Source organism: Catharus ustulatus, chromosome 1, assembly GCF_009819885.2.
Source record: "Catharus ustulatus isolate bCatUst1 chromosome 1, bCatUst1.pri.v2, whole genome shotgun sequence".
NCBI classification, from domain to species: Eukaryota; Metazoa; Chordata; class Aves; order Passeriformes; family Turdidae; genus Catharus; species Catharus ustulatus.
Window position 1 is genome coordinate 145,404,408 of NC_046221.1, and position 13,304 is coordinate 145,417,711.

Consider the following 13,304-nt stretch of genomic DNA (forward strand, 5'->3'; position numbering starts at 1 on the left):
ACTTTAAGATTCCAATATATTTTCCACTTAGAGTCTCAGATCACCTATGGATCAGATTGTGCGTGGACTGACACTTAAACTGGCACTGATACTTACCGGTATTCCCAGTAATTTAAAATTTTAATGTGGCATTGGAAATGCAACCTTATATTTTATTAGCAATGTTGTAAAGATCCATGCACCTTACAGTAAAGAAAAGGTATTATAGCCTATCTTGTCTAGTCAAACTGACACACCTTACATCTATGGAACAATAATCATTCATCACAGAAAGTAAACATGGATGCAAAGCATATGATAAGCAGTCATACTAATCTATTTAAAATGTTCAAATTTTGTCAGGAAGGCAGTTATACAGTGAAAATAAGAACTAAACTGTTGTTTAAAGTAAAAGCTAACAAATCAGAGATGATATTGTCATTGATTTTTTTTAATCATTGCAAACAGATTAATTAATTTTTCCCCCTTTAGATACAAAGATCCTAGAATATAGACAGGTAATGAAGGAAATATTATATTTTCGTGTCAATTAGTATAAACAAGTCCAAGGAAATATGCACAACACTGTACTTTTAGCTTGTAATCTATGGAGGTATTTAATTTCTATAAAAAAGAAAAATCAATTACTGAGAGAGCCTTCACCAGCCTAGAGTCACTGTGGATAGAAGAAACACAAGTACTTCAACAGAGAACTAAAATATTTAAACCAGTTTAAATACCATAGCCAAAGACCCAGAAGAGATCAGCATCTTCATTCTACTCTAATACCGTATCAGCTTTGTGCTATTCATTTGCAAAATTCTCAGCTTCATTTGAAATACATTATATCAAGCTCTCCTGATTTAGGAAGAAATATTATACATACCTCCACACTTAGGAATAGGTCCACTCCACATTACTTTTCCATCCATTAGCATACAAGTAATTGTTTCAGTTCCTTGTGTTTTAATAAATCCTTCTTCACATATAACTGAAATTGAGCTCCCCAGCTGAAAGTTGTCACCAAAACGCCGAGCATTGATTGGCACTCCAGGATCTGGGCACTCGTTATGTCCAAATGCTTTATAAGAGAAAAAAGGAAAAGTGGCAGAGGACATAGAACTCTTCAAGGAAGATGACATTTTTAAGATTTTGTTCACTAGTAAGAAAAAACTATATTAGGAAACTGAAGGAAAAAACAAGAATCAAAAACTTGCTCAGCAGCAGAAAATGCAAAACAGTATAAATAATTGCTTAAAATATGAAGCTATACCAGCATGGATCTCAGCTTGGATAGTTTGTTGCTGGCAGATTTCAGCGATGGTTAAATTCTCCTTTTCCAACAACACTCATCCTATTTAATGATAAAATGGGACAGAATGTTCCTTCAGAAGGGTAGGTCAAGGACCTATGTATGATACAAAAACTTTATCCATCTTTTGCGGAAGTAATTCATCATCACACCATTTCAGTCATACTGACCTTCATGGGCTTGATCCTACCATAGTTAATTTTGTTTCATATATTGAGACCTGGTGAACAGTGACAAAAAGTGTTATGCTGGCCAAAGAAAGAAGACTTGAAATTTTGAACATTTCAAGTTTAGGTCTGGATAAATTGAAAAATATTAATTTCCCTGTATATATGTAGATCCTATGACAAAAACTGTTCATATCTTTTTACTGCAGAATATACCTTACTTTTGGAGAAGAAATACCATCTTCCTGACAGAAATTAGCAAAATAATATTTAAAACATTATCATTAAATTATATGTAGAAATTATGGCATTTTGTTGTTTTATTGATGAAGAATACGGCACATACATCTTATATTTTTAAAATGTTGATTTTTCAGTGAGAAAAAATATCCATCTTCCTCACGTATGATGGCTGCAAATTGTATCTTTATAAATATGTTTACATGTGGACACTTCAGAAAGGACTAAGCCCTAAAAAGATGGTGTTCACTTTTTTCCCCTGCAGTTTTACTGATGTGTCTGCTAGACAAAACGTATACAAATCCCTTAATGAATTGTTTTATAAAATAATATCTCAATAACTCAGTAGAAAGATTTCTCATATGTTCCATTACAGAGGTATTTTAAATCATAAAAATATTATTTTTATGATAATAAATAAATAGCAGAGAAGAGCAAGCATATATTTATTGACATTTTGACTTGGGCAATGCCATAGATATTGGGAATGAAAATAGTACTTTCATTGAATAATTGTTTACCATTCAAAGATGGTATTAAAAGTGATGCAATCCCATACTTTTTTCAGAGGAGTTACAAAAACTTTTCCAATTCTTTGTTCACAGTCATTACTTTTAGGGAAGGCATTGATTGCCTGTTTTTCTTACTACTTTCCGACAACCCAGAGATAGATTTTCAATATCGTTATCTATAAATATAGATAAATGTTGACTCCAGGTTTAGCTTGCTTGTGTGTGACACCAGTTTATTAAGGTTGAAAAATCAATTCATTGCTCTATATTTCAGCTCAGGAACTGCTGCCACTGCTGCTCCTATGTGATCAATTTTACTGCAGAGATTGACTTTGAGAGGCAAGATAGTGAAAGACAATTTGTCCCACCAACAGCACTCTTAGCTTAGCCTGGCTATATTTACATTACTAAATGAGCAAAATTACATCTCTTCAGACTTCTGAAAAGCTTTATGGTGGAGCTGTAATATTAAATACTAGCCTAAGACTGAAAAGAAAAAGAACACGTGGTTATAACATTAATTAATATTTTACTAATCATCAACCATTCAAGAAACCATAGAAAAGTTTCTTATGAACTATTACACATAAAGGGGGATCCAGTTGTCCTGGCATTTATCCTCATCAACTACCATGACTGTACAGGCATATTAGCAATATCTGGAAACATGCCAGGAAATAATATCATGGATCAGGGCAATGGTGATATTCTGCTATTAACTCAGAAGGATTTTAAAATATGCATTTTGAATTAAAAACAAGCTAACAAAAAAACAACAAAAGGGAAGGAGCTGAAGAGATCTTGTGAGATGGGAAGGTAGGCATGTAGTGAATCCCAACTCATCTCATCTAAAGCCAGTTCTGAAATGCCCTTTCAAATAGGGGCAGAAAGGAGTGGTCCACTGGCACATTTACAGTAATTTCACGACTATAAGGTGCATCCTTTTGACTAAAATTTTGGTCCGAACCTGGAAGTGCGCCTTATAGTCCAGATGCACCTTATATATGGACAAAGTTCAGAAATTTGCCAACCCGGAAGCGCAAGCTGCGAGCCGAGCTGGGACCCGTGGGAGCTGCGGCCGCACGGGGGAAGTTGGGAACTGCGGGAGCCACGGCTGCCTGGCGGGGGAAACCGGGACGTGGTAGGGCCGCCGGGTGGGGAGACACTGGGATGCAGCGCGGCCACTCGGTGGGAACTGCGAGCCACGAGCCGTGCCAGCCGGCGCCGGGGGTGGGCGGGAGTGCTGGGGCCCCACTGCACGGGGAGGGCACCTGGGGCTGCATTTAAAGGCTACACTGATATTTGAAAAATGTTTGCAAATTGAGCACCTGCCAGTAATTCGTTACTTTGTTGCACGCGGCGCAGCTCCTCACTGCCAAAAATATGTGTGCCTTATAGTCCGGTACGCCTTATATAATGTACAAAGTTGCGAAATTTGCCGACTCCCGGAGGTACACCTTATAGTCTGGTGCACCTCATGGTCGTGAAATTGCTGTAATTGTTTTGGTGGATTGCCCTGCCAAGAGTTTTAGCTGGTAATATAGCAATAACTTTGAAATAAAGGTAGCACTTTCAGAAGAAAATATCAAAGTAAAACCAAAAGTTATGGGAATATAAAATAGCAATATATTTCATACTAAAAACTACTGTGAAAAGCTGTTTAGAGCTATGTAAACAAGTGGCAGCTTATTCAGTGCCATCACATGTAAACTCACACTTCTTTCTAGTATACTACACTGAAGAATTCTAGCTTGGGAAGTACTGAGGCTGAAAAAGTCTAAACAGGAGAGACTGGCAGGAAAAACGTACTGTGACACTCTTACACAGCAATAAACCACACTAAATCAGTTTTTAGATATAAACTCATCATCTGGGATTGACCATGTCTTGGTCCACTGAGCTGAAATGACTTGAGTAATTAGCCTGACGTTAGAGGCCCTGTTTGACCTTTGCCAGGCTGCTGTGTAATTTATAAGGTTTTTGCTAGCACAATAAAACAGTTATAATGAAAACAGTAACAAAAAATATCTACATAACAAGATGCAGCAGATCTAAGATTATTCCGAGATATTTCCCCAGCACTTCTATACCCTAATCAATGAGGAACAGCTCAAAGTCCACAGGGAGCATAAATCAAGAAATCTGGACAATGCTCTCCACCTCAAAATACTCATCCACTTCAAAATACCCATCCACCTCAGCCCAAAGGAAGGTTAGCATGGAGGACCTAGCAACAATTGAGTTTCCTCTGCATTAACTCCTTTGTCATGGGAAGTAAATATGCATTCTCTGTCACACGGCTTCAGTTGTCACACTGCACTTAAGGGTACATTTTGTCTGTTCTAACCTAAGCTAGGAAATCTATACCGAAGCAAAGGGACTATATAAATTTATTGCTTGTAATTCATGAGACTGTATTCAATACGATGTCTAGCCCTGTTCTCCATAATTAAACAAAGATACAAAGTGGGAAGCATTCATACAGGAGTCACAAATATGATAAAAGGCTCACACTTTCCCTTGAACTGAGTAGTTCAATGCTTATAGCTTATTACAGGCAAGATTAGTGGATGATTGACTTTATAAATATCTTCACAGGCACTAGAAATATCAACAGCTCTTGGGTTTGGGATATAAAGGAGAAACAAGAAATCAGGTGTAAATATTCATTTCCACAGCAACTTAAACCAATGTAGTTTTAGGTTGCTACATCCCTGTGTTCTGCTGCACCGAGTGAAACATTCTTCTGCCTCCTGTTCCAAGGAGAAAATCACAGCCTTTTGAGTTCCTAGAAATTTGCTTACTGGAACATTCTCTGTATCATCCATTTTCAAGTCACATATTTCTATGATCTAGTCCCAAAATCTAACTAAATAGGAAATCTTTGTTAGACTTAGTGTAATAACTCAAAGATGACACATTTGAAATCTCATTTTTGCTTAATTTCAACAAAAGTTAGATTTATGTTCAATTTTAATGGAAGGAGAGTAATTATCGGAGACAACACATGTTTTGTAATAAAAATAAATAGGCATACATACTTCCTTAGAAATACCATTAAATAATCAGATTATGTAATAGTAACTCAGTTTTATTCTTCTCCATATTTCACCTCAAAAACATCAATGAAGTTATTTACATTACTAGTCTACATTCTTATCAGAAAAGATTGATCAAGACATACTGTTTCTGTGAGGTACTGTTTCTGTTCTTGAAAGGGGAGAGACTGATAGCTTTGGAATATATCAACTGGAGTGTTAGCAGAAAGCAGATATTTTTAATTAACTTTGGGTTTACAAAGGCTAAGATGGAATGAAATTCTATTCACTCCTTTTTTTAACATCTCTTTTGGCTTTTATTTAATATGGAAAGATCACTTTGTAATTTATCAGATTGCAGCTGTTTTTACTGAAGAAATAGTAGAGATAATTTGGAGATATTGCTGTTTATGTAAGTAGATTTTATCTACAGTTTAACAAAGAGTTTAAAAAACCCATGCACAAACACTCCCATGAAAAGAAAAAAAAAATAAATAAATGGTTCAAACTGCTCAAATGTGTAAAATGCTTTAAATTCTTTTCAGAGTTATTGGTTTAATTATGCAACTGGTAAAAGTTAATATTGGATTGTTGTTTCTTTTTAAAATTTAAATTTTATCACTTGATACTATTGGTGCATAATGTAAATGACATGATCAAATTACTACATGCCCAAAAATGTCTGCAAATTTTTAAAGAAGCAGAATTTTTCTGATAAGTAAATTTCTATGTCACTGAAAAGTTAAATCTGTAGTATTGACAGTGTTTAAAGAATTAGTTAATTTCAAAATGTGAACTAAATATAACAAGCATTCCATGCTAATCTTTTCTATCTCTCATTTTTTACTATAAATTCTACATTAACTGACTTTTATTTAGATCTAGTTGCACAAAATGGGATGACTTGAAGAAAATCCAATTATACACAGCCCTAATTTTTATCCTACAAGACTACCTTAGATCCTCCAATAACCGATATTGGTTTTTTCATTACTAGATTTAGGCTTGACAGCACTGAGCACAGGGCAATGAAACTTTAAAGAGAACTGTTAAAAATGTTAAAAGGACATGAGACAAAAGAAAAAAAAAGAGTAAATATTAAAACTTCTGTAACGAAACATGGATTCAATATCTGATTTTCATTATAACTCATTTCATATTTCAGTAGCTCTGAATAACCTCTGGCTTTCTAATATTTAGTTATGGTACAGAGGTATGTAGGTACCAGTCAAAGGTTAGTTGGCAATGATGACTGGAACCTATAAAAACCAGTACAAAGATACCACATGTTCTTCAGGTTTACATTCTACATTTGTGACAAAAAATCTGAAGATGAATCGGACAGCTGACAGTTAAAATTTAAGACAATATCAGAAAAATAATATTTACAGAATAATCTAGTGTCAGTTTATCTCTTTCCTATTCAGATAGCAATGTTTATTGTAGATGTTAATAAATAATTCTCTGAAAGAGTGACAACCCAAACCAAAACAAAAATAAAAAGAGAATAAATAAAGATGGAGAGGTGAAAGATGATGTGAGAAAAGCAAACAGCTACAGGGGAATTCAGTCCTTGAAATTTTATGAAAATAATATTAACTGCTAACATTCATTTGAGAAAAATGTGAAGTCTGGGTCTCTGAATTACCAGCCTATCTCACTTCCTTTTCCATTTGAGGGTTAGTTTATGTTTTTAGAGTAAAAAAAAAAACCTTAACAACACAGTATTTTTTTGTCATACAGCAGATTTCACATTTCTCATACAGTCCAGCAGGTAACATAGTCAGGGAGATATGTGGTCTCCTCAAAATCATGCTGTTATAGTCTCTTACATCACAAGCAAGCTGTTGGAATTATATATACTCTCAGATGTTAGGGAGAAAGACAGGAATGGGACTAATTGCACATGATATCACATTTTGGAAATATCAAAATATTTATTGTACTTTGCTTATTTTTTCTATCTGTTGACATGGAAAACTCTGGTACCCCTGCCATCAGAAAGAAAGAAAAAGAAAGAAATCCAAATATCCAGATGTGGGGGGATTGATGAGGTGGAGAAGCTCTGGTTGAAGGGTAAAATGACCCCCCTACTAGATGTTCACTTAATACCACTCTCTACACATAGCAGCAAGTCTAATACTTCAGAATACTGCTGGAGTGGCAAAATTTAATTTTGTGCATGCTCCCAGGAAAGTTTCACAGTGTATTTTGCAATTATTCATGCTGTGGCCTTGTATCACCATGTCTGCACTAGCTGGGAATATATCCTGTCTGGATTCTAGTGTGGAATAAATACCAAATCACTTGCTACCAATGCAAGGTAGGCAGTTCTTCATATGTGTTTAAGAAGAAATATAACTGTTTTGGCAGCAAAAATGTGAATAAATGCTAATAGTATTTAGTATTGGAGGAGATATTTGATATCACCTTCAATTATTATTGTGTGGTCAGTAAGTAAGGAAGGTAAAACAGGGGAAAAAAAGGGCAAGTCCACTGTGGTTTGACTGATCAAAGAGCTCTTATGGCTGCTCCCTTAAATGCAGTGACAAGGAGCTAGCACAGATTGCAGCCATCAGCTCCAGGATATTACATATATTCACTGTTGAACATATGAGTTTTCAAGAACAAAAGTTTTGTACAGGCAGAGGTGGTGATTAATATTATGTGTTACAAATTGTGTAGTCAGCAAATATAGTAAAGTCCTATTACACAATTTGGAACTGGCCTGATTTGTCCGTCTGCCAAACACTTCTACCACAATGATCTCTAAAGCCGTAACTGAGAATAATACATGTGTTTTCAACCCCTGCACAGTATTGGAGCAATAATGCAAACACCTATATTAGGAATTTTTAGGCACACAGGATTTACTTTAATGTGTATTACCACACCATCATTTTTAAATAGTTATGCCTATCTCCTAGACTGTATGTTGAAAACAAAACCACACACACACACACAAAATACAATTACTCACTGTTATAAGTGATGTTAAATCCACGTCCTGACATTGAATGATCAGCTTGAAATTCCAGACGCAAAATATGACCATTACTGGTAAGATGGGAAGGAACTTCAGCACCAGTAAATGTTCCAATTATGGGGGAATCTACAGAGTTGCCATCTTTAACTGCAAGGAAGTCAAACTGAGATTCCAAGTCAAAGTCATTAAAGGAGAGATGAATTCGGCTCCCAGGGTCTGAAATTATTGTCCAGATACAGTTTAAATTATTCCCATATCCCTCTGGATAATCAGGTGAAAGAACTGTTCCCATCGGTGCAGTGAAATTGGAAAGACAAGGAACTGCCAAAAAAGGGACAGATAAATTAGATAACAGAATAAAACACTTCAACAAGGACTGGTTTTGTGCTAAGTTTTTGTAAGAAATCTTAAAACCTGCTGAGTATCTCAACAGAATAATTTGCTATTTGTGGTGATACGTGAATCTGGAAAGAAGATTGTTTTTTTCAATTTTCCTATTTCCTTCCTCTCAATAAAACTACTTCCCAAACAGACCCCACAAGAAATAAAGAATATATGTGTTGCATTAGAAATCCACAGCAGTCTTTACAATTTACCCTTGATAACAATTACTTGACACCACTTATTTTCTCTTGTAGAGAACTATTTAGATGAGCAGACCTCCCACTGAGCGCATTAAAAGGGCAGAAAGTCAATAGTGCCCTTCTCATTTGTTGTTGACACAGAGGCACGAGAAATTAAGAAGCCTCAAAGAGACAGGAGATGTTTTGTTGTTATCAGGATAACATATTATGTTCAATAAATTCAGTTAAACCATATTAAATTGAGTTGTAGAGAGGAAAGGAACTGATTGCACTCTGAATATATTTGATCCATACTATTTTAGTGGAAAAGTTAACAAAGTTGCTGCCACAAAAAAACTATCACAACGTTGTATATACCAATGCTATATAATGCAATTTATGCTATATAATGCAAATATTTTAGTTATGCTATATAATGCAACTGGAAGAGAGCTATAAGTACTTATAATACTTAAAGTGTTAATAGGTATTTATATAAAATACATGGGGAAAATGCAAATAATTTAAACTCTTGATTTCAATTCAGTGATTTCTTATCTGAGAAAATATATTAATTTATAAGACTAGCTATCAAAATTGTACCATACATAATTTACATAATTACATCCAGAGAATCCTACCAAAACCAAACCAATAATAATTCACTATATCAAAGCACATAAGGAGAATTGCTTTAAGAGTTGGTATATGAGAAAAAATGTGTTTCAACAGTTTTAGAACCTGTCCCTTGGGCAAGTACATTAGGCAAATCTGCCAAGAAAAAGTAAATCTGTCCTGTCAGGAATGTTAATTACTTTTTACTAACTCTGAAATCAATCACACAAATAATAACCTATAAGTAAAGTTTATCACAATGCCTTAAAAATAATAAGAAGAAAATATTTGGTACATACAAATACAGATTGGTATGTTTGCAGACCACTGGTTGTTTTCTTGGCAAATGATAGATTTCTCTCCAATTAATTCAAATCCAAACTGACACTCAAACCTTAAAACATCACGATTAGAAAATCCGTCCCCTTCTCTAATACCATACAATGGTGTTCCAGGATCCCCACAGCTTTCCTTTTCAATTTCTGTTGAAATAAATAAGGAATTTATTTATAGAAGAATAAAACAAACTCGCTGCATGCATATACTGACACATAGAAAATTCTAAGCAAATTGAAATAATCTATGTAAAAACAGTTGTCAAGATGCACCGCTGAATCTGATTCTGTACCCCAGCTTCTTAGGGGGGAAATTCTGCATGAGGAATCCCACCAGGGGGAATGAGTGAATGGTTGTGTTGGGCTTAATCGTTGTCTACAGCTAAACCATTACAAGGGATTAGAAAAATCAAAACTCTTTGTGTTTATAAAATAATAGAAAATTAAAGGATATGAGGAAAAGTATTTCTACCCTATTTTATTTAATAAAATTTTAAACAATAATATAACTAAGTAAAATACTTCTAGAAAATAAATTCTTAAAAGTAGAAACAGAGATCAGCTCTCCAATGTGCAAACACTGTCCATGTTGCAATACAGCTCAAATTGAGATACCAATGACATGGCAATAAGGGAGTGGTGGCACTAAAATAATTCATCACAGCAAAAAGGAGGCTAGACATAAATGTAGATACAAATTTAGATGCACATACATTATGTAAACATATGTAAAAGTAATTTCTCTATAGTCAAAGAATATTTCACCCCAGTAGCCTTAACTGCAAGGTACCTGAATAGCTACTATTTCTACAAATATTAGAGTTATAATACTCTCTCAAGCTACATCCTGTTTTGGACTTTCAGTAGTTACAGGCATGGAAGAATCTTTTAAAAATTTACATGTAATGACTGAAACAAACATCCTTGTACCATAGTTTGAGGTTTTCTCTTTAAAGGTCTTGCAACATTTTTTTTTGTGTTTTTTTTTTTTTTTTTTTCACATTTCCATATATGATAGTTTAAGTACAAGGAAAAAAACATAGCAAGTGCTTTGATTTTAAATAATTTTTCTAGGGTAATATTTTCAGCAGCATACACTTGATTTCTCAAAGGTTTCAGTTATTAAGGTTCTACATACAATTAAATTTGTGACAAGAAGCAAATAAAGAACACTCCATATCAATGAGAAACAGAAAAAGAGTTGAAGATTATTTTAAAAAGTATTCCACAGAGTTTTGAAAGGCTTTATTATTCTATTTGGATAAGGAAAACTCAAAAAGAACAAAATAAAAAGCACAAAAAGCCATGAACACTTCTTATTGGTTTATTTGTATTTTTTTTCCAAACACTTCTAGCAAAGGATTGATATAATTCATTATTATAAAAGGATAAAACCAAGTTCAATTTATCTTGAGATCATAGACCTCAAAAAAAGGTTACAGCTCTCCTGAAAAACAACATAAGTTATCCCAAAGAAAATACACACTCACTCTCTTGTCTTCAATTTTTTGTGGGGCTGTTAACGTCAAACCTACAGAACTGTTCAATTTTTAACTACCAAAAAAAAAAAAAATACAAAGTTCTCCTAGGCTGTCCTGGTAGATTAATGCTATTCTAAGTGTCTAAGTAATTTCATATTTTGTTTGGGAAAACAAATGTATTCTATAAACACATGTATTCTATAAACTAGTTCTCCAGCAAGTGACCATATCATGTAGTTTACTGCAGTTTTCTCAAACAAAATAGATTAGGCAGTAAATGTATTTATACCTACTTCAATTTACTCTCTTTTGGGGCTTCTTTTTATTCCCTTTTATGATTCATTCTGCTTTTTGAGATTTGCACTTCATGTTAGCTGCAATGAGATGGCTAGAATGGATATTTGTTTTCCTGTGATCTCTACCACTGTGATACAAAAATATTGCTATTTGTGCCTAAGGGGAAAAGCAGTACCTTATGCTAATATTATTTCTAGTAATTAGTCCTTGTTTCCTTTGTAGTCTTATAAAAAGGAAAAAATAACCTCTACCCATAAAATTTGTTAAATTTGTTAACAATGAATCAGGAACGTTCTTTTGCATTTTAAGGTTTTTGAGACAGAAAAGAAAATCTGTTTTCAAAAATTGTTTCACAAAAGAATGATATTAACAGTAAAAGGAAGGATGTTTTCTGGTGATGTTAGAAAGCCATCTTTTTTTGAAAGATAAAAAAGATAAACTTAGGATTTCATACTAAGTTTGAAAAAAGCAATTAGCCTAAATAAATCTGTACAGTTAGCAGTTTGACAGCACTGAACTAAGTTAAAAATTACCAAAATATTTTCTAACAAGAAATATCTAGAAAAAATATCCGTTTAAGAGAAAAGTAAAAGGATAATGTAAAGAAAATTAATATAACCATCTCCTTTCATTTTAAATTATCCTTACACTACTTTGGTATGTCTCACTGAAAGATTTTGCAGATTTCTAACCAATGATATACCGAAGGGAGAGCCACAAGCTACAGTAGCCCCCAATATGGCAAGACAAGAATGTGTTTTTTTTCTCTTACCCTTTCTCTTTGTGAAGGACAGGCCCATTTTGGAGGTGACTAAAAGGGGCCTTGGGGAAAAGAAATGGTCACGTAAAAACAAATACATTTTGACAGAAATGCACTGGAGTTAGGGTTTGAAGAAGTAACTTGTCTATTTTTCCATTCCTATAACTCAAGAGTAAATAAAATATAAGAATGTCATTTCTATAAGGAAGTCAATTTTGAAAGAAAAGAGATCCCAGGTGCACACTGGAAAAGTGCAATACTGAAAACTTGTTATCACTTCAGCAGAGATTCCAAATCTGTAGTCGTTAAGGGAAACACCAAGCAAGACCAATCATTCTTTACTTTAACATCTCAGAATAATGCTCATTATTTGTTTTACTGATTGAATCAAAGTAAATATGACACACAACTAGATTTGTTTAGTCATTAGCAAAAGAGCATTTGAATTCATTACATACTGTATTTTTAAAACAAAAAGTAGAGATGAAATAAATACTAGTATGTGAAAAGGAAATTCAAGTATGTGATTCAAAAGGATAAAACTTTCTGTTTGATATTTGAATTCTTTATGAAAAAGCTATAAGCATTCACCACCATATATCAATACACTGACATTTTGCAAGGTAATGCATAAAAATCTTCGTAATCCCACTTTGAAATATCATTGTATGTACAATTTATATACTGAATACACATATCCAACTTGTGAAATTGTTGTGCTTATGTTCCCAATGCAGGATATTCTTATTCGAAAACTGAGAAAAATATAGCATCAAATATTTCACAGAATCACAGAATAGGTAAGGCTAGAAGGGAGCACAGTGAGTCATATGGTTCAACCTCCCTACTCAAGCAGGGTTATCCCAGAGCACATTGCACAGGATTGTGTCCAGACAGCTCTTGAATGTCTCAAATAAGGGAGGCAATTTGTGTAACTTTTGCTTGCAAAGACCAAGGAACCAGTGTCATTATAATCATCTTTCGGTTTGCATGCTGAGGTTTTGATAGTGGAAGGACTA

The 13,304-nt window shown here is 34.1% G+C and overlaps 1 protein-coding gene across 4 annotated transcripts in view; it reads right to left on the reverse strand.

The window, feature by feature from the left end:
• LOC116996220 (CUB and sushi domain-containing protein 3) overlaps positions 1 to 13,304 on the reverse strand; it is a 617,877-nt gene that overhangs the window by 267,560 nt on the left and 337,013 nt on the right. For all 4 annotated transcript variants that reach the window (XM_033059469.2, XM_033059460.2, XM_033059450.2 and 1 more), the window contains 3 exons: positions 9,712 to 9,894; positions 8,229 to 8,555; positions 866 to 1,060 (listed from right to left, as the gene is read on the reverse strand). In XM_033059469.2, the coding sequence (XP_032915360.1) occupies positions 866 to 1,060; positions 8,229 to 8,555; positions 9,712 to 9,894 (705 nt within the window). The remainder of the gene's footprint in view (positions 1 to 865; positions 1,061 to 8,228; positions 8,556 to 9,711; positions 9,895 to 13,304) is intronic.